The 27,424-nt window shown below is 42.2% G+C and overlaps 1 protein-coding gene across 1 annotated transcript in view; it reads right to left on the bottom strand.

Annotated features, from left to right (window-relative positions):
* Window positions 1-20,527, bottom strand: part of fam184ab (family with sequence similarity 184 member Ab) — a gene marked incomplete at both ends in the record, with an annotated part of 118,777 nt that extends 98,250 nt beyond the window's left edge. The window contains one exon of the mRNA XM_079215965.1: window positions 20,366-20,527. Within this exon, the coding sequence (XP_079072091.1) occupies window positions 20,366-20,527 (162 nt within the window). The remainder of the gene's footprint in view (window positions 1-20,365) is intronic.
* Window positions 20,528-27,424: the final 6,897 nt, after the last annotated feature.

Genomic DNA, 27,424 nt, shown 5'->3' with positions numbered 1-27,424 from the left:
TGGGGGGGTTTTAGTAGTTTAACACTAAAAACTGTCTTTCACTCTCGCATACTATGCACATACAGGGCCTGATTGGCAAGGCTTATTGCAGAGGTTGCCGTGGTAACAAGACACAGCTGCCTTTATAAAAAAGGGAGGAGGTTGAAAAAGGTGATGGAGAGAAACCGTGTGCGCTTGGTGTGCAAATGAACGAATGACAGTCGAGAAAGAAAAAAATATCATATTTTTAATTCAGACCCTGTAATTTCGCCTCGGCTGCTGACGCACGTCCCAAATGCAGCGATCGGGTTAAGAGGAAGCGAGGTGGGCAGGTTGGCACTCAGGTGCTATCTAAGTAGCTCGGGGAACACGGCTCACCGTATATAGATGGACGATGAGCCGCCGACGGGAGTGATTATAACAATTAGGACTCCCACTGATTAAAAAGAATTGCTCGTCAAATTTCTGTCAGTCTTGTGGCCGTCACTGAGACATTATACACTGCAGGTAAAAATAAAACATGTTTGTATGTATTTAATGCAGTCTTCAATGCAGTGAAGCATGTGATAATCAGTCATGGAGAAGCCTGCCTTAAAACACACACACACACACACACACACACACACACACACACACACACACACACACACACACACACACACACACACACACACACACACACAGCAGCCTTTGTGCTTTAATGCGCTGCAGTTTTTCTGTACGACAAAGCGGACAAGGGACGGAGTAAAGCTCTTCAACGACGGACCAAAATGGACCTGACGGCCAAAATAAGATCAGGCTGCAGGTTTTTCTCTCGTCTGCTTGCTATATTGCTATATTGCACACCAAATACCATGTTCTGGTTCTCACCTCTTCAAACGAGACAGCTTGGTCATATTCTATGGTACATTGCTGTATTATATTGTACATTATGTCATGCTATATCCATATGTTTTCAACATATTTTGCTTTATGTCACACTATACTGTACTATGGAGTATACTTTTGTGGTGGAGACTCTTGTAGGTGGTTTCATATATACTTTTGCTGCTACTGACATTGCTTGAGACTGTATTACAGCTCAAGTACAGCTCTGATCAAAAGGTATTGGTAATGGCTGTGCCGATAGGTATTGTTAATGTTGCGCCTAAAAGCACATGAAAAAACGCCAGCCGTGGCGTTTGATGCTTTCATTCAAAATGCTTTTGGGGGATTGCAGTCCTTTCGTGCCTGCCGTTACTAAGCAACCAAAATATGCGAGCTGCGAGGGCTGTGATGATGAAGTTCCGGTAATTTAGCAGAAAGCGTCAATGACTAAACTAAATAGAGAGAAACCGATGACCAGCACTGTAAATACCTCACTGTAGCTCCACTGCTGGATTTGTCTACATTCATTTGGCAAAACCTTTCAACCGGATGTTTCTTCTTATTTTATTAAATATATTTATGTTCTCTTTATATTTCTCTGTGGACCTGTATCTATTTCTTACCTTGTGCTGCTGCAATACTTGCATTTCTCTCGGGGATCAATGAATAAATCTTCTCTTATCTTAAACTATATGTATGTGTCTATGAACATTGAGCACCCCGTAGGTCGGTTTGATTAGAGCCTTTAAGTGATTGTATCTTGGTCTTTGATACTATGCTGATAGCGTTTATGTTTGTATCTAATAAAACATTTTCATGATATTAGTTAGCTAACTTGTTAAATTAGGCGCTACATATAACCAACAAATGTCTTTTTAGCTACGTAATGAGAGTAGAAAGGCACAACATGCGGTGCATGGTACAGGTTCAAAAGGAAAACATATATATATATATATATATATATATATTAGTTTCAATTCATCTTTAAGTCTGGAGCATAAACTTCAGGAACATGTTTTAGTTGTTCAGGAAGACGAAGAAAGAAACCTTCCACAAGAAAATCTGAATTACAGATGCTAGTATAAATGTTTCACTTACCACCACACCGATGGTTTACACCGCTAGCTAGCTAGCTAGCTAGCTAGCTACCCCAAGTTGTGACTCACTGCAGCTTCCTATACATTCGCTTGTGCTAAACACGTTAGCCAGTGCTATATTTACCGGACAGTGCCCGCGGCGCCCCCGTTATGTAAACAGTAAGAAGAAAAGACGCGGAGCCTTCGGGTTTCATGTTAATCAGTGTTAACAAAGCACAGCCTTCGTGAGCGCACAGCATCAACCCACATATGGCGACAGCCAGGTAGGTGATGGATGTGCGTTTCATTGAAATTCTCTGCCTCTGCCTCTGCTATTCGGAATCAGGTCAGATGAGTCACCGGCAGCACAGACCCAGAGCTACAATCTCCCGGCTCTCTAATCCACTCTCAGCCCGACGTGATAATGTGATCTTTTTCAGCTCGTCTCGCGCGTGTTTGTCTCCGGCGCGGACGTTTGTTGGAGGGATGCGGGTTTGCGAAGGTTGTCGTCATTGTGGGATTGAAGCGGGCTGTCGACAGCATTCAACGTGACTAGCCTTGACCATTTCCCTGCCAAAGGAAAAGAAAATGAGAAAAGCTTCTGGAATAGCAATTATGTGTGCGGTCTAGCTCTCTTATGGACGGAATGAGAAACTGTCCGATCGAATTAAAGAATTGGACTTCGGTTTAGTCTCGTCATATCTTTCTGTTCCACGGTACATTTCAGTATTTCAAAGGTCTACATTCATAACCCTCGTGGTGAAACAGTCTGGACCCGCTGATTCTTTTGCTGTCACACTGTCGAGATAAATGGAGTCGAGCTCGAGATTAGTCGAACGATCGATCAACAGAAAATCAATCGTCAACTTGATATTAATCTTTTGAGCCATTTCAAGCTTCTCGTTTGTGATGAAAAGCTTTTATTCGTCGCATGATCATAAGATAAATATCTTCATTTTTTATGGGTCAGACAAGACATTTCTTCGATTGAAAATAATATGATTAACTAACAATGGAAACGATTGTTAATTGCATCCCCTCAAAGGAGGTGAACGGTCACAGAAGCGTTGGACTTTTTAAAAACTCAACAGTAAAAAGCGAAATTCCCTGGCTATGTTTACATGGACATAAATTACCCGTTTATGAGGATTACCCTGTTTATGATCATAGTCAAGATATAATGTTTACATGAGCGCAGAGAAATCAAGTAATTCATATTGACTGTATACAAACATTAGTAACCCGGTTACTGATTACCTATTTAAATAACTCTAGGGGGAACATTTTGTTGTAAATTGGTTGAACCAACACTTGGTAGCTGCTTACATTTAAAATGTTCAGTGCATTAAACAAAGAACATAGTTCTTAGATTACACTCGATTGGTAGTTATGGTCAATACAATGTGGTTAGGTTAGGGGTAAGCAACTAAAACACTTGGTCATGGTTTCCAAAAAGATTGGTTGATAAAAAGGCAAAAACTATAGTTGCAGGTCTGTGACGGGAGACAAACTCTTGTCCTCCACATGAACGTTGGACGCGGTACATGCTCATCCACCACCCCGACCTCTACATCCTTTCATTTCAGCGCTCACCACGTCTCGCACCGCAAACACTGGTATAACACATAATACCTGGGGACACTAGGCTGCTTAGTGTTTGCAATAATACAATTTGCATTGCCAATTCCCCCGCCCACAGTACTTCAGTAATGATCTGATCTCATTCTAAGTAAAATCCTCACACCATTCAGCTCTTCACCTCCTACCATCCACAGTGATATTTAACTCTGAGATGAACAATAGCATCGTCTGTTGCTGGCAAACACTCTCTGCGACACTCTCTGTTAATGACTCTTTGATCGTGTTGTACCATCTTTCTTTTTCAGTGTGTGTTTGTGTGTGTGTGTGTGTGAGTGTGTGTATGTGTGTGTGTGTGTGTGTGTGTCCAGGCGGTGGCCGGCTTGTCCAGTCGACCATCTCTCTGCAGCTGTCTCCCTCGCTGCATGGGCTGACCCTGACTGACACTGACCCTGCCCAGAGGCTAAACACAACACAGCACTTTCAAATACATCCAGCACTGCACACACACAACCACATATACACACACATGCTGGTTGGTTCTGGCAAAGACAGCTTGATCTAATCTGACCTCAGCCTCAGACTCGGGTTTAGGTGTTTGTGTGTGTGTGGATGGATGTCCACAGCTGTTGAATGATGAGGCGTACTCCATCACCTGCTGCCGAGTCTGTCTCCTGTGAGATAGAGGATGACTGTCCCCGAAGACACACACAGATGTCTGGGTTGTGCTGCTTACTCATGCCTCGGCGTATTTGATCTTTATCCTGTCTTCATCTTTCTCTGTCTGTCCCTCTCCTTGTCCCTGACGTCCCTCCCCCTTGCCTGAAAAGTGTCTGCAAGAGGTGCCGTCTCGCCGTAGAATGGCGGCAGTGGAGCATTAAACACTGCACCGAAAGTATTTTCCTGACACACACTCTACCTCGCAGGGTGAGACACGAGCAGGTCCAGTACATATTAATGTTAACCTGTACCTCTGTTGGCAAGACATTTGTCTCATTCCACTACGTATCAGATTTGACCGCTAATGAATCGTGGAGCATCATTATTGCTCCCCGTTGCTGTCCCTACGGTGTATAGAGCAAAAATGTAAGTCGTTTTGGATAAAAGCATCAGCTGAATGAAATGTAATGTAATGTAATGTAATTATAAAGACACACACATTTAAGATTCCCATGATGGCCAAGAGGACAATTCCTGAGGGTATTTGCAGCATTTTAGAATTACTTCTGCAATAGATGATAATATAAAATACATTAAACATTTGCTATTGACAGCGTCAGAACAGAAGCAAAAACACATATTGGTTCAATCCTTTTTTTTTTTTTGCTCTGTGGATGCTTGAACAATTTAAATAAAGTGATGCCTCTTCACAGTGTTTTAATTTGGATGACGAAGTGATGCACATTGAGAAAAAAAAAGCTAAATTCTCAAGAAGTATCAATGCCAAATTAAAACAATCTTATAAATAAACCAGTACTGGGAGATATGGCTCAAAAGTTGCCATAGTAATAAGTGGCATATCCAGTATCTGAGATTTATGCATCACACATACTATGTAATATTGGCTGTTTCTGTTCAAAGAAACCAAGCACATGCCAGAATGCGCAGTTCGAATAGGTAACTGGTTCTCACAGATGTACTTTTGATGAAGGTTTGTATACCACATATGATAATATTCAGTATATAAAACACGATGCCTTTGTAAATAGCATACTGCTTGTTCTCATGAAAGACTTTGTTGTCCGTGGTTCCTAACACAAACATTTCAACTAGCCAATTTTAACATTGCCCGTCTGGATGTGATTGTGTCATGGTAGCTATCCCTTTTATATTTCTATTAAATAATAGGCCATTTTGGGCAACACTGCTAATATTGAACTTGCTAAAAACGTGTTTTTCTATCCACTAACCATCTCTCAATTGATTTCCCAGAAAAAGTTCAATATCAGAGAAAACTGATTAAAAAAAAAAGCACTGTAATCGTTACAAAGTAGATAATAATAGCCAATTTTAATTCGTCATTTGGAAACACATTAAGTATTAGTTGGAACTAATAACAAAGAAAAAATTATTTTACAGTTCAGTTCATTTCATCATGTATCACGACAGTACTCAATATGTTTCAGTGTAAAACATGATATCAAACATACCCATAAAGAATACAGAGTGCACCACGACCACAGGCCACAGAGATGAGGCTGAAGCCAGAATTAACCGGTTCAGTAGGCGATCTCCCCCATACTCTGTTTTCTGATTCACAGCCTTTTCCTTGTCCTCTGCTTGCACCACGACGGGTGCTGGAGCGCGAAAAGGTGTGATCGCTTTCTGTCGAGTCATGCTGTGGCTCACAGCTACAGACGTAGAGGTCGTTCTCTACAACTACGGGGTCTACCGTCTCAAATGTCCTCAATTAAAACACACGTCTCCTCCCTCAGGTACATCGCTATGACTCTGATGTGGTCTAACGGGGATGCTGGTTTACAGCGATCATCACAGGAAAGACGTCTGCGTGGCACAAGATGTGATGTATGAATGGGACGATAATTATGGAGAAGGTGGTAAGAATAGCACAGGGTCCCTCTGGGATCTGCATAGCTCTCTCTCTCTCTGTCTTTTCCTCTGTTTTGCTCACACTGACAGCACACTGAATTCCATTAGCGGCGGCATCAGTGTCTGTAGCACTTGTAGCCTGCAGCCTCTCTGTTTTTTTTCACGTGCGTGGGCGGCCATGTGCGTCCGTGTGATCTCATCATTTGTTGTATTTTAGACGTAATGGGAATGAGTGAACCCTATTTAGGCAGTGCATGAAAGCGTCGAGCCTGATGAGGAACCCGTCCACTTTCCGACCGCGTGCTCGGAATCGCTCCATTAAGGCAAAGACGCACGAAGAAATGTTGTATGAAAAAAAAATATTAAACACATAACCAGAGACGCTGAGCGTGTCTGTTTAATGGGGTGATGAAATAAAGACAAGGGCAGAATGGCATAGCACTCCTGCAGGGCTGTCCTACAAACAAGTGTACACAGACAACAATAATAATAAAAAAGCAGGTGAGAGCGGTAGGAAAGCAGAGTGAACAGGAGCCGGTCGAACATTCTGCTGGAGTGGTAATGAGCTGTGAATCCACATATTATGGGCTGAGAAGATAGCAGCATTAACACCAAGATGGCTCGCACAGTAACACAGGCCGTGCTCAAACTGTCTGCCCTATCCTGAATCTTTAGCAAATCCAGGATGAATTCGAGCAGCTTTTATCAAAACTACATTTCCTTCAGCTAACTGTTAGGTTTTGATAATGAACTCGGAAGTGTGGAGAGTTTGTGTGTTCAGTTCTCGTACAATGGATGTCTGTATGTGGGGGGTTACTTTACACTTCATGGTGTCACACAAGTTGGAGGTCTGACTCTCCACAACACTAAAACCATGAGGGATCAAAATGTTATATTAGAATCATATTAGAGCTGCAGCTAAAAGGTTTATAATTGGTTGACACATTATTTTCTAAATGAAATGTGACAAAATGGCGGCAATGCTTGTTAAAATGATTAATTATTTTGCCGTTTAGTTCCCATACTGGAGGGTGAAAGGATCGATCTAGTTTGGTGCATGAAAACACATCTTCTTTGCTGGCTGATTGGGAAAATCTGTTCTCTACCAGAAGAAACAATACATCAAATAGTTCTACTCTTGTCCTGCTGATACTTTTTACACGTCTTTCGGGAGTCACTAAAAACTATATTCGAATTTCAGTATTCCGCCCTGGCGCGGTACCTTAAGTACCTTTTCGACCCCTTGCACTGCTGGCACGGCTGCACCAGCGAGTCGACCTCCCTGCAGATTTTCAAAAGACTCCCCGACTGCTGATACATTCTCAAATGAACCATCATGACGTTCTACTGGAAACTAAAGATGAAGGTACCGAGGTAAATCTATTCAACATTAACCCAAAGAGCAAAGATTAACGTTACACTTCACATACGTTTCGGTTATATTTTCTAACGTTAGGGTAAAGCAATTTAACGTTATCAACCTCATTCTTCGCATCTCCGTGAGGCAACCGTTAACGTTAACATGCGCGCCTCAGGCCTGTTTACAAAGTAAACCTAAAGTTAGCTTGTTAACAGTGAGCTCACGTTAGCTAGCCAGTAAATGGAATCCAATATGTTCATGGTCCATGAGTCGGGGCACATGCTACGACAAGTTTGCATGACTGGACAGTACACATTAAATGTAGTAACGTACAATATTTGGTCAAAACTAATGCACTCGGAGCTGGAGGAAGCGCACACTGCTGCGCCCGGCCGGGTGAAATAGTTTTGAGACAGTGGCCTCGTCTGTGAGCTTTCTTTTCTTCTACTTCCCCCTGTCCACCCTTCACGCCACTGACAAGCCAAGATGTGTGTAAACCGCCCTATTTGTTCTTTATATTCTAACTAAGCACTGATTGAATGACTTTTGCAAAGAACAAGAGCTTTTCCACTGTGATGCCTGCTTGTAATTAAATTGAACTTTCAGTCTAAAGCTGCTGTGAGCGCACTGTTTATTATTTTGTTTACTGTTCACTCCCGGCAACGGTTTTTAGCATCGGGAGAAAAATGTAAAAAGGCTATACTCAGCGACGACTGTGTGATGCAGATAGTTTGCTTTAGGATTTAGTATTATTGAGTATTCATTACATTTATTCAATGAACCCGAGAGCCGTGTGAAGGTGTTTGTCTTTCATTTCCCAGGATCCGTTTCTGATAATAAGCAGAACTTTCATTTCATGAATACAAACTTTGTAGGTTTCCTCCAAACTGAGCACAAAGTTATTGGTTGCATTGTGGGAGTTATATGTGTCCAATGAAATTTGGAGTAGCAAACAAAATCCTATGATATTAAAGGGTATGATAGTATCATGTATGCTAAAGTATGTGTTATGTAATACATAGTGCTTTACTTAGCATGTTATATAAGTATATTGTACATAAATATTGTACATAAATAGAAATAAAAATAATTAAATAGAATGTTAAATAGCGAGCAACAGAATCCGACAAAAACGATGACATTACGGTCGGTTATGAATCAAACATTTCTGTTTGTGTTGGTTAGGAAGAACAGCTCACATACTACCAGTTTCAATTGGTTCCTGTTGTGTCTTTACCATCCCAGATAGCTGCTCTCCCATCAGCACGAGTCTTTGCCATCGTTAGCAACGTTTTCCTTAATGTCCTCGGCACGAATATAATTGTTTTTCTAAGCGATCCATAATGCAAAAAGCAGAAAGACAAAATCAACCTCTGGCATCAGAGTGATCAACGGATGGCACAGCTGGCTGCAGCTGCATCGCTGATTGTGTCGGGCAGAAGCCGTGGAAGCGATTTAAAAACACAGAGAGCAGTGAGGCAGCAGAATGTTTCTACCCCGTGCCATTCAGGTTTTGGTTTGTCAGCTCCTTTGGGCGACGCGGTGCCCATATCAACACCATAATTTAATTTGGACAAATAGGGTGAATCTACAGCTCCCCGGTTACTGAAGCTGTGACGCTCTCCTTTGTTGCAGCCCTGCTATTTGATTAGGCCGATTAGACGGGCGGGTTTTAACATGAAATTAGAGCCCGGGGCTGCACAATTATAGATTAATGGGTTTAAACCCTCAAAGTTGGAAGCATGTTATTTTTAAAAGCTCTGGGCAAGTATATTCATTTTGTGAGCCACTACAGCAGATCTATTGTTTTTACAGCTATTAAAAATGATGACGAGCATTAAGGTTTTTATTAGCCAGGTTGGACAAAAATAATAATAATATCGGGACCAAAAATTAATGAAATTACTGTAAGGCACAAAGAAAGCAAGGTAGGCATTTGTGGTGAATGAGCCCTATTGATTGGACATAAACCACCACAGAGATGCCATTGGTTTAAAAGGAGGGAATGCTGAGTCAGCCGCTCAGGGTAAATACGGGTCAGAGAGCAGTGTGAATAAATAGATATTTTGGGTAATGGTCTGCAATACCACAGTGAGTTATAACGACCACTTTGGTAAGTTGCAGAGTAGACAGGTCCCTACGACCATCAAATCAGGTTCAAGGGTTTCCCAGAGCATTTTGTGATGTAAAACAGCCAGGCATATAAAATATTTGCCTTTTATGGACTCGTACTACACAGCTTTGTTGAATAATCATGGCTTTCTGAGGTCTGTTAAGCTACGGCTGTGGTTCTGATCTCCATCCACAGCGAGAGGTTTTTAGTAGTATAGTAGGTGTTAAATATGCCAGATAAAACTCGCTCTACATTATCCCATACATTATTACATGGCTTGACTAATGAATTACCGAGACCATTGTGTCTCCATGGTAACGGGGGATAAAATGGAGATAAAGTAGAGAGGGTATGACTCTTCTATTGCAGTTTTTAATTTCTCACATGTTAAATCGCATCAGTAGAATATATTAAATTCACGCAAAATGTCCTCTCTGTTTGTCCATAGCTATTCATATTTTTTGCCATTGTTATCCCGTCACTTTGCTCTTATAATGGCCCAAATGTCCCCTCAGGGATCCGTTTCATCTTATCTTAATAGAAGGACAGACCGAGGGCAGGGTGAAGTCGCAGCGAGCCCCGCCGTTGTCTAGATGTCCTTTAGCTGGAAGGAAGGACAGACAGATAAACAGAGATATGGATGGAGGACGTGGAGGAGAGAGGGCTGAACAGACCTGCCAATTCTAGAGAGAGCCAGGATGGGCTTTGGTACAACAAAGAAAGAATCGAAGGAAAAGGCAAGTAAGAACTGAAAAAAGGGAAAGAAAATAGTCCTTTTGGTTAACGTACAATCGGAATTATGTGTTGATATGGATACAATTGTAAATTGTCCAAATTATATTCAGTCTAATTGGGTAGGGTCCTATTATATTGCGGTTAGTCTCTGGCAATCGATTCTTTGAGAATGAGCCTGTGAGTGCTCGCTAAATAAACGAGACCGCTTTAGAATGTGGCAGCAAAGGCCACACGCTCTGTCCGATACACAACTGGCTTTACAATCTAAATAATTACCGGACTATAAAATGCATCATTTTAGGATCGAAGTATATTTGAGCGGCCGACTGTTGAACCCAACGTTTAACAGTTGAAAGGAAGCAAATGAAGGCGGATCGCCCTGCTGAGTGGACTAGCTGAGTAAAATGTAACGACAGCGCTCCACCTTGCTCAGCAGATGCCTAATGTGGAAGCCACAGTCGTTCCTCTGAGCCTTGTAAAGCCATCTGAAGGATACTCTTGATGGCAGTGAAAAAAAAAAAGAGGGTTAACTGCTCATGTCTCTCCCATCAGGAGAGAGAGAAATATAACCCAGTGAGTAGACAGGTCCCTGGTGGCCAAGGAGACTCTCACTGCTGCCAAGTAAAGGAGGGAAAGTTGAAGCAGAACTTAGACTCCATCCTGATGTGCGTACACTGACAACGTCTGCCAAAAAAGCTCCTTTTTCTAGTTAAATGTGTGGGCTGGTGTCAAGTTGGGAGGTCTCGACTTCGCACGGATTTTCAAACTAAATTGTCTCCCGACGGCTGATTCACATATTTACCCTTTTAAACAGGTATTGCCAGTTGAAACCGGTGTGTTACTTTGGAGCATTCAAAAACCAATATGGCATAATTTTATGTTAAAACTAGCACATGCATTAGGAGTATACTAGTATGGTGTATGTACCCGTTGACCGCATAGTGGGTTAAGGCACATTGAGGTGCGTTCATTTGGCTGAAATAAGCCGGAATAAATGAAATGGTTGAGGAGAGCAACGTGGTGCACGCTTGTCAGTGATGATGGATTGATTATGGATTTATTTTAGCTGACTAAATGCACCCGCGTGAAAAAAATGCATGCTGTTTCTTTCATTTCTCTCCATTCGGGCTGCTTTTGATTTTCTTTTATTCTCCTGATTTTATTCATTTTCAGAATGCAGGAAGCCAGGACACTTGTTTTACTGTCTTACTTATAATGTTGTGTGACAAAAGAAACGAGTGAATGATGTGTCTTGGAAGAGGCTTTTGAAGTTAGGGAATGGAATACTTTCAATGGTTTTGTAGTTATATCAGAAATATGGAAGGAATATGAGCAAATAATGTATCACAAGCTTATTAAATGAGAGAAACGGGGCTATATATGCTTTGGAGTTCTTTCTCGAAATCTGGTCAGATGGCATTGATGCAACGCTAAACACACTGTACCAACAACCTCAAAATCCGTGGCATGGATTGGTAATAAAACAACGTTTGTCTTGTTCATAAGCAGCACTCGAGCGGGAAGAAGAAGCGGTCCAACACTCTACTGTTTCCGTTACGACCCCAATGACGTGGACGTGTTGTACATCCACCAGCGTGACTCTGCACAGCTGCTGTTGCCCGCAAGCGGCTGCCTTCAAATATGGCCACCAGAAGGACGGTTACATCACCTGAAAGCCCTCACCGTTAAACAAGCGAGGCTTGTTGCAGGCAATTTGTGGCAAAGTGATGATGTGTTACATACTGCTCGTCCATTAGTGGCCCCTATAAGTGAAGCGGAAGAGAGAAGGAATCCTGTTCTTTTAGTGCTTTAGCTGAGAACAAGCTGGAACCTCACGGCGAGCTTAGACTGATTCCTCCTCTCTGCCGGACAGCCGTGAACACAGAGAGCGAAGACGTTACTGTGGAGGAAGAAGAGCAGAGAGGTGTAAAACACCTGAGGCTTCCTTCTAGAGGAAGAAATGATGATAAGATCAGCGTCTTGTCTCTTCCTGTGTGTCTGACGCTACATAGACCTGCTATTCCACTCCAGTGACTAGAGGCGTCTTTGACGGGGAAGTCTTTTCTGCACTCATATTTTTGGGATTGAATACGGTTAACCAAATAAGCACAAAGAAGCACGTAGAAAAACAGCGTCTGCAAAATGAATACATTACTCACTGAATGCCAAAAAACAACGATATATTGGTCAGTTTGATGAATTCGATGGAAAGGCACTATTGCTAACTTTGGATTAAAGCCACTAGTGTTCCCAATTGTAATACAATTAATGTCATGCCCCCAAAAATAAATCCCCAAACCTCCCATTTACGTCCGTCACCCGGTGAATCGGCGAGGCGGGTATCACTGCAGCTTTTATAGTCTGTTGAGTACAACCCTCGTCACACCACGCAACGTCGCACATCTCATCACGGCAATAATAAAAACATGCCAGCTGTGTTTCCACACCAACCTCCAGCCCACTGACCGCCTCCAGTGAGACCTTCCACAAAGACGACAGAATACTTGTGTGATAAACCATCCGCGTAACGAACAGCCACGATCGATCTATACACATGACATCTATTGCTTCTGTCCATCCGGGGAGAGGGATCCTCCTCTGTCGCTCTCCCGAAGGTTTCTTCCCTTTTTCCCCCGTATTGTATTTTGTATTTGTGATTTTGAGCTATACAAAATAAACTGAATCGTGCACTGGCTTCACACCCGTGTGAAGATCCTGTTGCTGCAACGCGGCCGGCTGAGAAGAGTATAGCAGCAATGTGGCTGTCCGAAAAACAAAAAGGCAGAGGAGACATTCAAGGTCAAACATTAAGAGCGACTCATCAAATCGTTCTCCATACACAACCCGTGTGTGTGTGTGTGCGTCAAAGCATCTGAGCAGAAGTCAACAGGTATGTCGGGAGTGTTTTATTTGTACTGGATGGTGCTTGAGGCGAGTATGCCCTCTCTCTCTCCCTGTCTGACTGTGTTTCATTGGAAGTGTGAGAGAGCGCGAGCCTATCTTAATGAAATCTGACGATGAATTGTGACAATCAGCGGAGGAGCATCCTGCAGAGGTTAATACGCTGTACTCCTCACAGAGGCAGCGGGCGGCCATGAGCACACACACACACACACACACACACACACACACCAATCTCCTCTGTGTTTTTATTCTCCTAAACTTCGCAGCTTTTAATGAGATGTCACTCACCATGTTTCTTTTTACGGCGCTCGCACACAGCCGACGATCGGTCCGACGTCCTCGCAGAGGAAGCAACGTCTCCACAGCTAATTTGCAGTAACCGCTTTTAATCGGTGCCTTGGGAGCATGCTTACATTTTGGGGTTTAATTAAGAGGATATTATCAAAGTTATAATAAGCTAGGCCCCTCCTTTGTTGGCCAAATTTAGACTAGCGTTGTTGTAACAACCGTAGCAGATGGAGAGGTGATAGTAGAATATTAGCAATAGCAGCACGTTTTATTTGGACTATAATAAAGGTAATAATAGTAACATAGTCACAACAGTTACAATTGTAGGAGTTTTCACTCTGCCAGGGGTACAGTTCACACATCTTTTTGGGATTTTCTAATATTTAATTTGTTTGATAGCTCCATCAGAAATATTTTGTATTTTAAAGAAGAAAAAAACATGTGAGTTAAACATCTGTAGCTTTGGTTTTGAATTAGCAGCATCAGCATTTAAAATCCTCCCTCAATGAGCCTTACTCCCTTTCCCAAGACTGGAGTCATGTTGCTCAGACCATCTGCTGTCTAACGCTGCCCAAGCAACACAGATCACTGCACTACCACCCCAGGATTATGGCATCAACGGACACACACACACACACACACACACACACACACACACACACACACACACACACACACACACACGCACACATCTTGGCTTTAATGTTGCTGCCAAGCGATGACAGCGTATTTGTGTGTGTTTTCAGCGTATTTGCAGCCATTACTTGGATTGACTCGATGAACCGGACTGGGACAGCAGCACTCACATTTCTGCCAATAACAATCCAATTTTGCCAATTATCCAACTCCATAATAAAAGGAAATGCTATGGCAACCATTCTCTGTGTGCATTTGTTCGTGTTTTACAAAGGGTTGAACCTGAGCCAGGCCATACAACAATAACAGCCATCATATCATCGATACTACACAGCTGTTAAAAAGTATATTTAGTTTTTAAATGCTGACTGGTATTGGATCAGTACTCAGTTTTTCAAACTTTAAGTTACAGTATCCAGACTGGTATTGGGAAGGAACATTTTTTTATCGGAACATCTCAAGTGTACTGTATGTGTACAACTACAAATTGGTATAATTGATTGCACAGTGTATTGAGCAAAATATCATAAAATATTGACATATATTTAGAAATGTTGAGGAACAGGCAGAAGGATACTAACAGGGGATGTTGTGGTTTTTTAAAAAAAGGAGTTTTTCAAATGTGTCTGTCAGCATTTGAATACAATTTTGTAAAAGTCTTTATGTATGATGCTGTGGTTCGTTCTGCAGCACTACGTAATATGGCTGACACACACACACACACACACACACACACACACAGTACAGTATTTCACTATCGCTGTCTCTTCCAATCCTTTCGTTCAGAAATACATGGAGGGCTCAGAGGTCTATTTCTGACTCACTTTGACACTGAAGTCAGTCAGGCATTGCTGATGACATGCCCACTTACACACAGACACACAGACACACAGAGACACACACACACACACACCCAAGGCTAAGTAATACATTTGTTTAAAGGCATCCTCCTGACAATGCAAAAGGACATGCTGCCCGCTCCGTTTCCCAGCGCTCCCTCTGACAACGACCAGAAGCTTCGGTCCTGATTCACTGTGGACAGGTTACAAAATCAGGCTTTTTCCATCCAAAATCAAATTGAAAAAATCCCCCACCAAACCTAACCTGAATTATAATTTATATAAAACGTGTTGCCATAGCAGCCTTCTTTTTGACAGAGGCACTACAATAAAAAGGCAAAACCATCAGAGGGTATAACTTCTAAAATACGGCTTTCCAAAAAAAAATGATGACAGCGAAATCCTTGCAGAGCCTGAACTACACAAAGGGCCGGAAAGCAGCTTTGTGGGATTAAAAATTACTGCAAGAAGTCTTAAATGACAGTGGCAGCAAACAAGTCTTGCGTCACAAATCATGAAATTCAATGCCACAGGAGAATAGCAATCAATGACTGATTTACTGACAGAGAATGACGCCCCTGCAAAGCGAGGAAAGCCAACGCTTGAGAGGAAGCTGAACCGACAGCGACGCAGCACACTGTGCTTTTGTATCAGTGCATTGCTAAAGAGGAGGTAATCATCAGAAATCACAAGATTCAGAGAGGAAGGGGGTCATTCAAAATGGGCACAAATGTAAGGAAAGTAAGGTCGTTCGGTGGGGACGCATTTTAAATGCATCTGGGTTCTCCCCCAAAAATACAAAGAAACTTGATTTCTTGCATAATGAGGATTTTTTCTGCTTCAATTTATGGTGGAAATGGGTTTGTGTGTGTGCGTGCGTGCGTGTGTGTGAAGGAAAACAGAAAAACTAAGAAGGGGCCAGATGATGATTCAAAATATAATAATATAAAGGGTATGTGGCTCAGTGGTGCGCAGGGTCGTCCTTCAATCAGAGGATCGGTGGTTCGATCCCCGGCTCTGCTAGCCCACGTCGATGTGTCCTTGAGCAAGACACCTAACCCGAAATTGCTCCCGTAGCTGTGCCTACGGTGCAGTGTTTCCCCTACCGTTATAATAACGCCCCCCTGTAATTTTCTCCAGATCACAAGTCGACATTTAAGGTTCTCTTTCCTATAGAACAGATATACACCTTGTTCTGTTATTAAACAAACTAAACGGCCGTATTTTATTGATCTTATCCACACGACAGCATGTCATTTCTGTCTTTTCATGGTCACGTTAACACTTCTCCTCTCCTCTCTGTATCGCACACGGCGGAGTTCCTCCCCGATGCGCACAGACACAGGTGAGCACTGAGCACACAGCAGCAAAAATATGTCGCGTGAAAAGCAGACCACTATATCTGCGTTTTAAACGCTCTCAGGTAGAAAATGGCAACACTCCGGCGCAGCTCTCCTGCTCCAGGTGAAATGAGCCAAAGTGCTTGTGTCTTCCACCCAACAGTGAGCCTTCTGGCTTCACATATTACAAAAGTACACAGGCATAACACTAAGCCATTAATAAATACATGGAGAAATGCCTGGACTTTCGGGTAAATGGTTACGGTACGCCGTTAACAGGTTACGCTTACGCATGCGCGACTCGCCGATTGTTGGCGTTTTGTCAAAAGTCTCCGTAACGTCTTTTCTGCTGCTGCGGCTCTCAAAACAGAAAACAGATCTCAGCTCAACGTTGAGCATGAATTGTATCAAATCTACAAGCCCGTTATAAAAGATGTGTAGAGGAAAGCAGCTCACTGCAGCCACTAATACTGATACAACCTGATGGCTCACATATCTCTGCACTCATTCTGTTTGGCAAAAAAAAATAGTTTACTGTTTTCCACAATATTTCCCCCTGAAGCTGTAAACCTAGGGGAAACCCTGCTACGGTGTATGAATGGTTGATAGTCCTGATGTGGCACCTTGCATGGTAGCTCCTCTCATCAGTGTGTGAATTATTCCTATGTAAAGCGTCTTTGAGTATTCAGAAAAGCGCTATATAAAATCAAAGTATTATTATAATGCAGAAAGGCTCACAGACATTCTTTAAATATTTATTTTGCCTTTCGATCAACTTCTCGCATTATTGAGCAATTTCGTTGTCATTAAGTTGTAATATTTCCAGAAAAGAAACCAACCTGCACTATAAAAATAAAAATAAACTGACAGAAAACACTCGAACAAGAGTATATGTCACCGTAACACATATAGTGTGTTGCAGGTTCATGCTCATATAGTTTTTGTGTGTCTACTCGTGAACACGACTGGCGACACAAAGCCCGCCTTCTCCAGTCACCTCCCCGCCACAGATCGCCATCTCGTTGATGTCAGTCTCAAGGGGTTTCCCTGCCATTCTGATGCAGAGAGGCAGCGAGCCGAGGTCCCCGACCTCCTCGCTGGCCGCGGTCACGATGACCACAACAGCGCATTTCTCAACAAGCGATTCTATCCTCCCAAAACATTGGATGGGGCGCGTCCCCACCGCCCATGTGCTGACCTGCAACCCTTCAGCGCGCCGTAGTGTCAAAACTTTAAAAGGGAAGCGATCTTGATCAACCCCAACGCTCAAAGTAAGAACATAGAAAGACACTCGGGATTAAAGTAGGCCAGTCGGAGCACGAGATGAAAAATTCAGATGCCTCGATAACTCTCGAGCCAATCCCGAGACGAAGCAGGCTGGAAATCAGTCGGCGAGCTGCTCAGAGAGCTCTCGAGGTCGCCATTTATTCCTGAACGTCGCTCGTGGCCCCACGGAGATCAGCGGTCGGCGTGAGCAGATGGCCCTGCGTGCTTTGTTGTGGGGCTTAATACACCGAGGTCGATACAGGGCTCGATTGTGACGCCCGTGGGAATCACGTGACTTCACACGTGAAAATGCTATTGTTCCGGCTAGAGGCCCTGTTCACCTTCGCTTTGACCTGATAATATTCAGTAAATGTAATATTGTATTGTTATTCTGAATGACGCTGATGAAACGTGACTTTTCTTCTGCAACTTTATGCTTGACATACTTATTTTCCCTTCAATGGGTTCCTCAGTGATTCGCGTATCACACACCGTGTGAAACTGCAACTCAGTAATCTGTGATGCACTCGTCCGATTGCCCAACAAATTTACAACCGCACGAATTGCCTCTAAAATTGACCCCGAACTCTTTGCACAGCTTCACAGCACTTGCATCATGATGCATGCCAACGTTAATATTTCATAATTCACAATGCAAGTAATCCTTGGCAAAGGGTTGCACATTGCTGCTGCATGCTTTGGACTCAGAGAACTGGCCTGAAATGTGAAAGAAATGCATTACGCATTCATAATGCATATTTAGCACAGCTGATGAGGTAATGTTTTGTGCATAATTTCCCCCCCCCCCCCAACAATGAATTTTTTTTGGGAACCTTTTTTTTCTCGTGTCTGTTTGACATTGCCCTTTTGGAAATTTGCAGGTCAAAATACATCTACATATAAAATGTGGCTGGAACAAAACCATTTTTATCACGGAGGTAAATTCATTTACATGCCGATGAACCGACGGCGATGCGCTACCTCGACATCTTCATATTTTCCGCTTTTTCAAGCAAGTGTTACCCAGTGTTAACCCATAGTTAAAGAGGTTTTAACTAACCTAATCTGCCACTTTGAAACCTGAGATTTCAAGCAGAGAAATCACAAAATCGCTGGCAAAAAAAATGTGATCACCGTCATTTGAAGTAATAATGACCCAATAGGTGAAAGCTTAGACGTTTCTAGATTATAGACAGCTAAATAATGTGTGTGTGTGTGTGTGTGTGTGTGTGTGTGTGTGTGTGTGTGTGTGTGTGTGTGTGTGTGTGTGTGGAGCTCAAAGCATGTGTGCATGACTGCATACATCTCTGTTAGTAAAAATAGTTTGTATAATGTGCCTACTGGCAAAATAAAACAGGAAAAATTAAGATAACAAGAACGTATAATGTGTAATAACCTTGGTGGGAACAGGTTATTATGTGGAGAATTATCGAAACAAGGTGAAAAGGCTTCTTTATCACACCGCACCGAGGCCTGGCACACACACCTATAGCCTGAGAGGCTGCTGAATTATGAATTTTTTTTTTCAGCCTCCACTTCCTCAGCAACAAAGTATTGCAGAGCATAAATCTTATGTCAGTGGCAGTGGACAATCCTGGGGAGTACACAACCAACAAGCTGAGGAGTCAAAGCCCTCGGCAGCAGAGAGGAGACCTCCAGCTGGATGATAATGACACACTGGAGCCATAGACGGGCTTTGACCCCAGGTGGATGTGGTGGGGAGGGAGCTGCTACAAGTTTGAACACTGTCATTTTGGCAAGAGATAGATGAAAGCACTGCTCCTCAGGGCAAAAGAAAAAAAGAAAAAAACTTTTGAAATGCCCTTGAAAGCCGAGTCCGTGTGGATGTATCACATCCTGTATAGTCAGCTGGGTCAAAGCAATTCAAATGTTTAACTGAAATAACTCTAATGAGCTCCTGGATCTAATATATTAACAGTGCACGTTTTCCCCTAGAACTACATGCCGTATGAATACATATTTAAGAGTAATGTACATCAAAAGGCACGGGGAGTTTCCTATTCAACACACATACACTCAGGCAAAGGATTGAATACAAAATTCTAAATAAGCAAACAAGGAGGGAGCAAAGATGCCACATGGCTTACTGCCAAGTACTGCTTGTTATCGTGAAAGATCAAAGTTTTGGAGGAAGAGCTGCATGAGTATTTATAAAGCACATTAACATGGGCGAGTGAAACAAAACGCCAGTACAGCCTATGCTGCTACAGGTGACTAATGATGGATCCGATTGTAGCCGAGGCTAATGACCCCATGTTGATGGATGCAGCCTCCTCCACCTCCCGAGCGCGCGCGCCGTTCTTTCACGGAAGAACGGAAAATCTTCTCCGAACTCCGTTACGGTATTTCACCGTTTTTTTTTTACCTCAACGTGTGCTTTTTGTTTTTAATCACGCGTCTTGTGATATTTAGGAACAAGCAGTGGCTGGACTTTAATTCGGCGTCCAATTTAAAATGCCAAGCGGCGTGCGTTTGAATTCAAAGCCACCTCGTATTCCCAAACACCCCCCAAGAACACGGTGTTAGTTCACAGTGTGAATACATTGTAAAAGTGTCAAAACGAGTGCTACTTGTGCTTTACGACCGCCGAAAGTACTACAACATTTTTGAAATTCAGAATATATCACAATGTCGTCCCAACCGTTAGAAACCTCCATCAAAAGGAAACCAATTACTAAATGGGTACAATCTCCAACAGAGTTTGGCGCCCGGTTCTCACAGGAGCGGCGGGTAGCGTCACCGGGTCCAACCGAAGGAGGTTGACACACGGCTCGGGGAGAGCGGAGCGCAGGCCTCACGTCGACACTCCTTACCTTCGTTAGCTGTGCTATTTTCTTGCTCATCTTCAAGTGCAGGTCTTGGGTATATTCCATGGTGATGCCGGTCTGGAAGGACATGCTGGTCGCCGTGGTTGAGCTAAATTTCCCCTGACCGGCGGGGCAGTAATACTGTTGCCAACCCGACCCGGACGCCATCTTCACGATGATGCTCCAGATGCTTAAAGAGAGATACGGGGCTGTGATATTAAACTAAGGAGAGACGGTGGAGTGGACCGGGACAGTGTCGGTTTTTTTTTTTTGCCGCGACACAGCAGAGTTAATTAAATATATTAAGCCTTTTTAGCCCAGAGACTGTTACAATTAGGTTTCATTTTTGCTCGGGTCCGGGATACTACTACGCCGAATGTTGAATTTTATGATTTTTTTTTGGGGGGGGGGGGGGGGGGGGGGTTAAGCTCCGGAGTCCTTAGCTTCAACCATCTTGTCCGCTCATAAAAAAATGTGTCCGTTTTCAGCAGTCCGAGGAGCGGGTCCGGTCGGCTGTCACCTGGCGCTGATGTCGGGCAGCTGGCGGGCTCCCGGTCGGTCACCTTGATGCCGGAACGTCTCAACGGGAGCCGTTAAGAGTCTTTCTTCCTCGGCGCATTCCGGCTACATTGACGGAGAGCGTGTAGAGATTGAAGGTGCGCGAGCGCGCGCGCGCCTGTGTGTGTGTGTGTGTGTGTGTAGGACAGGCTCAGCGGTTGGTTGCTGCTCCTCTGTTGCCATGGATCACCTCAACAGTTTATGCTGCATTCACGTAGGATGGGAGCAGCGCTGCCTTCAGGCGCTGTCGGAAAACTCGACAACAAAACACAAAAACGGACGCGTGAGCATACATGTGAGATCCGGCATACGTGGTGACAGCGAGACGTGACGTCCAAGGGGGGGTGGGTGACGTTGTTGTTTGGCAATGCCGTGATTTACTATTTAAAATCGCATTTTGAATGAACTGAACACGTGCAAGTAGTGGTTTTAGGTGCACACACGAGAGGCTTTACACAACCTCACGTTCATTCAAAATAGAAAATACCTCATGAAGACGGAGAACAGCTGAGCTTAATTAGCTTAAACACACTATTGGCGTGTATTAGTGAGATAATATATTAGATGTCGTAAATGTCACTCTTCTAGAGCAACTTAAATGTGACAAACTATTCTAATTGTATGTGCATATGCTCATCAGTCACAGAGTATTTATTGTGTTGTTAAAAAGCCCAATCAACAAAGAATAAAACATTTTTTAAATGAAACAATTATCCAGCACAAATAATAACCTATTAGGAAAACGTTTTGGTCTCAAATTACATTTTAAAATCAAGAAAGTAGTAAAGCATTTAAATGACTTAGCCACGGGGCTCACTTCTCAAAGATGTATTTTCTATTATCCCTTCCTTTCTAGAGATGTCACGGTTGTCACAGCTGTCGTATTGTAGTAAAAAATGAACCAGGGGAAGTTAGATTTTACACCTAATAGTGCTGGTGTGTCAACAAGATGTTTTTGTCCAGTATCACAGATAGAATACTTAACAATAAAGCTGTTTCTCAAGTTGACTGGCAATCATTCAGCTGAATATGTATTTCATAAATTAATAATAGTTATCGCCTTTATCCTTTGTCTACGGATTAATTTGAACATGGATTCATTGTCAGATGTCTTCATCTTAAATTACCAATATTCACAGTTGACCGTAGCTTCACAATAAGTAGACTACATATAAATATACTGCATCTGATGAGTTGGAGTCTACTATAGACCGTTTCAAAGAAGAAGAAGAAGAAGAAGAAGAAGAAGAAGAAGAAGGAGGGAGGAGGGCAATTAGGACACTGAACTCAAATTGGTGCCACGCCGCTATTAATCAACATTAATTTTATTTGAATAGAGCATCTTTATTATCAATAAAAGACCAACTATCAAACCGTTAATGATATTTAATAATATTCAGAATGTTCTCATCATTAAATATTGGCAATGTTGATAAAACATGATGCTTCATAGTTCACACTCAAAATGACAGCTACACATTTTGCATACACACAAGCTAAAAGCATGCACATGCCTTATCTGTGTCGTATTATTTGGATACGATGCATTAAGTACTTGTTGTACAAAGAAAAATACCACGTAATGGACAATGATTCTTAAAGTGCTCTACATTTTTTGTTTGTGCCTTGGCTGAACCACACATTACATCCAACACCACGGTACTTTAGTCTGTGACATCAATGCATCCACTTCAGAATGTTTTCACATTTGGATCTGTGTAAAATTTCTGAGATCGAGGTTTTTGCTTAACTGTAATCAGCAGTCAGGGTCCTTTCATGTTACGTAGGAAAGATGATATACGAGCATCCAATCTGGTGCTGTTCTCCTCAGCTGGCACGGCATTGTATGTTTTCATAAAGATTAAAACCTCGCCCACCATCTGCTGCTCTGAATGTTAACATTCCCTGTGCCACTTCCGGTTTAGAGATTATAAAACATGACAACCAAATGTTAAAATGGTCTTCATCAAAATATTGAATTCTTCTTCTAAAAAATATATAAATAATAGAACGTTAAGTCCAGGCTTTTATTCGTGTTTTCAACATAAAAGTAAGTTCGGAAAAATACAAAATAAAATCCAAAGAAACCATGATAACAGATTTCCTATTTTCTCTTCTCATATTTTTTACCAGCGGATGTCAACAGTAACTCCTAAGTAGGGAAGTCATATGAAGTACACAGTTCTTCCATGGAACATGAATGCACCAAGTTGAATTTTAGTGATGTCACTTTATCTATCAAAGCTTCACTGAAGTGAAATAAAACATTTAAACTGACTGGAACGACAGCTGCAGGCGTACCACACATAGCCATTTGGATGACGCAAATAGTTTTGTTTATATGGTTTCTATTTATGCTTCCGCATGATTTTTGCAGCACTGTGGGGGTTCACTGCATGTGTGCCTCCGTTCGTGTACTGAAATGTGGTAGAATTTCACCAGAGAAGGTTTAAAAATGCACGAGTGTGTGCATTGCTATGTTGGAATTCAATTATAATGTAGAAACAGTTCAGACAACCATGTCATCATTATAATCAGATTTAAAGTGGACTGTAATTTGTGTGTAATAAGATGTGTGTAAAAGGACATGAAACATCCTTCCATTAATATTCGTGTGTGACTATATGCTGTCTAATTTAATTGGCACTTATACAAATAACACTACATGTACAGTATCTGTTAAGTTTTATTATTATAGTAACTTTTTTTACGAGATCCAAATATACAACTATAGTGGATAACTTAAATCGGGGTTAGCTGACATGATCGAGCCTAACTTAATTGCAAACGGCACAGCCAAAGGCTTTTGTTAAAAAAACCTCCCCAATTGTTATTTTCTTGTGATATATTATTACCTGTAATTGGACACTGCGGATGTTATTTATATTTTCTCTTCTTTTTTTTTTGCCATTCCAAAACCAAAAACACAAGATAAAAATGTAAAGATTGACATAAAGAATGTGTTGCTCTAACTCAAGCTGTAACTGTTTGCATGTGTGGCTCACTAATTCATTCCTATAATAACTAAAACCAGCTTTTAACAGGTTCAGTCTTCACCAACCTAGTCCAACCAACTCATAGAGCTAACGTTAACTAAATTAGCTAGCTAGCTACAGCTGATACAATCTGCTTGCTAACGATGTAGTTTCAACAATTACTAAAGATGTTGAGTGGTAAATCTGCCCGGTTATCATTACGAACTGTATTTGTGCAGAAAGCTTGAAAGAAGTAACAACAGTAGCACGGCTCTCAAGTTTTTAAGACAGGTAAGATTGACATATCCTCATCCTCCTCCTCCTCCTCCCCCCGTGTTGCCCATTTCTTTTCTTTGATTGGCTGATGAGTGGCACCTCACGGCAGAGCTCCAGGGGATTCGGGGGAGACGTGCTTGATTCCTCCATGGTGAGGGCAGCGCGACCAGGTCATGTTTGTGCGCTGCGGCACATTAAATAGCCTAGAGTTTTTTTTCAGCGTGAGAAATACGATGTGTGGCGGGAGGGCGTGACTTAAGACCGAAATGCATGACAGTCACGCTCAATGCGTGACACTTGAGAGCCCTGCAGTAGCTAAATGGAGATGTGCGAAAGGTCAGTTGTTCGCAAGATTCACAATGTGAGGAGAAGAACAAGTACTAGCACACACATGCTGTATACACACACTTTATAATCACTGTTGTTCACTGAAGCTTGACGCCAACGGCTGAATACATTTTTGTCTCGTTGTGGGTCAATAAGTCCTTAAACCGTCGAGGACAGTGAGAACTCACTGGCTGTGCTACACATTGTCATAAACACAAACAGATGCACATTGATTCGTCTCCTTACTGGAGGAAGCAATGGTAAGTATCCACAGAGTGCATTTAATGTGAGGTTAAACAAGAAAGAGTCTCCAGGTTCATAAATAAAGAAATTAAGCTCCCAGGTGCTACAATTATTTCTTAAGACATACAAGGTTATCACACAGGCTCAGTTGTTGGTTTATATGCATCTACCCACCAGAGGGGCAGGGGGCATCAATAAGCTGACAAATCCCCCCATCTACAATCATTTACCACCAAAACCTAGAACTCCTCAGCTAATAAACAGAATAACACATTCAGGGACAAAGTGAAGCAATAGCTGATGACTAACAAGATGTTTTCTGGTCAGGATGACATACTGCTGTAAACAATCATTATAGACTCTTCCTGAATTTTTCTTGATTTTTTTTTTTTTTTTTTTTTTTTTTTAAAGGTCCTCACTGGAAGAATATATCATTTTGTTGATCCCTTGACTTTTTCATCAAGTTCCACTAAGAGGTCTCTTTCAACTTGTATTATTAAAGGATAACTCTAATTATGAGCATGCTAACATGCTAATGTGTGTTTAGAAAGTATTAATGCCTCATGCGGAAAACAGTTTGATTTTTTGAGAAATACATTCCTTCACGTCCTTGCCTAAAGGAGGATTCCATTTTCATGTCTGTGTGTAAAGTGCAAAGATGGGGCCAGGAGGCGATTAGCTTAGCTTAGCATAAAGACGTGATCAAAACAACAAGCTAGTCCTTTATAGAGCGTACAAGGTTGTTCTGTAACTGTAGTGGTCCTGCAGGGCTGTGATGTTCATTACACAACCGTTAGCACATTAGCATGATTACAGTTAGCAGTGTCATATAGCGTTTAAAACAAAGGGGAGATACGGGGCTCAATTCATGCTGGGGCCATTCATGTGTTGGGGCGGACTCAACGCTATTCACCACAGGTTGACTTTCAAGTGAACGTCTTTTAGCAACCAAGGTCTGGTCTGTTTCACAAAGTAACACAACCAGTTGTCAAAGTGCCTATTATTCGGATTAATATCTCTAATGAAACCCTTTTCTGGGTATCAGTAACCTCCAGGAGGCTTAATACTAGTATAAATCTGTGTCAAAGTGTCTACTATTCGGATTAATATGTCCAATGAGAGCCTCTTGTCTTTTCACTGGGTGCTGGCACCTTTTGTTTCTCGACGTAGAGTGATTAAAAAAACATTCTCTTCCTTTGTTGAACCAGGCTAAAGATCTTGTCTATGAATGGGGAATATATTGATAGTTGTTTTTTGTACATAGGCAGGTGCATTCACGTAGACGCATACATGTGTCTGACTCTTGGCAAGCGAGCTAATTAGCATATTTCCCAACATGTCCCGAAGATACCGCCTCCAAAAAAGATAAATTTTCTTGATCTTTGCCTTCCACTTTGTGGTCGCCATCAGAGTCGAGTTAATCACAGAGTACTTGGCTTTGTTCTGGCACCAGATGACACCATGTGACCCGGGTCTGGCTCACACTATATATGGCCGACAGATTCAGTTAGATATTCTCAGTACAGACTTTGTGAACCTCAGCTCCAGTTAGCTGAGCTAGTGGCAGCGTCTGGCCAGCGTCCACCGCTGGGAACAGCCGAGTATACTTGGGCCAAATCTGGTGCATCCTTAATTGAAAGAGTCAAAATACCTTGGCCCAACAATGCGTTGCCTTCAGCATACCTTATGAGAAAAGATCCCATTTGGCCATATACTTAAGTATTAGGAGACAGTATTGTGCATGATACTTATTTCCATACCCAATAACACTCAATCCAATGGTGGATGGGCCGGGCTATTAAACTCCACCAACATCCAGTATCAGTATCAGTCAATACACTGAGGTTATTATAGGGAGAATAACCATTATTTAGTGAGCCCAGGCCCTCTGAAGGCCACTTTCCTTTGGCATCATGCGTATGTCATTGAGGTAGACTGCCAGGGGACATTTGTTCCTCTCTCCTCATATCAGTAAATCAATAAAACTAAAATACACTCAGAGGGAGCAGTACCCTTGGCTCTCTTTCTCTGCTTTTCAACAAATGTGGTCATCTCGCAGAGACAGGAACAGAATAGCAGCCCTATGTCCCTTCATTTATTAAATCCTGCCTTTGGACAGACAATCATATTACAGTAACTGACCATGTACATCAAGTCTGGACTATCACGGATAATACGTACTGTCACCTGCAGCAAGGCATTGTGCCGAGAGATAAGTAATGAACAAAGATGGCTTAATTTAAGTAAACGTCTTATTACAAGGTGACTTTACTGGTTTAGTTTTTTGTAGCTTGTAAGTATAAATGTATCTACCGTTTGCATGTCCAGTCAGTTTCTGTTTGACAAAGGCCTTTATAACAAAATGTCCCCACTCAAGGATGAATTTAGTTGAAATGTGGATAAAAGACATCACTGAATCCTCACTGCTTAGAGAAAAAGTACACAAATTGAGGCCACAATAGAGATATAATATGTGCAAACAAACATTTTGTGCAACCAGCATCCCTGTTGTAAAATATGTGCACATCAAAAGCTTTGGTGGGCTCATGATGCTACACAGTTCCTTCGACACATCAACAGGCACGCAGGTGAAACATGTTTGAATCACTTAAAACTTCTCGCTCCGCTTATAAACTCTCTCTCAGTCTTGCACCGGCAGGCATGGTTTCACAGCGGGCTGTGACAT

This window comes from Taurulus bubalis (assembly GCF_910589615.1).
Source record: "Taurulus bubalis genome assembly, chromosome: 3".
In the NCBI taxonomy this organism is placed as follows: domain Eukaryota; kingdom Metazoa; phylum Chordata; class Actinopteri; order Perciformes; family Cottidae; genus Taurulus; species Taurulus bubalis.
This window is presented reverse-complemented; position numbering and strand designations above follow the sequence as displayed.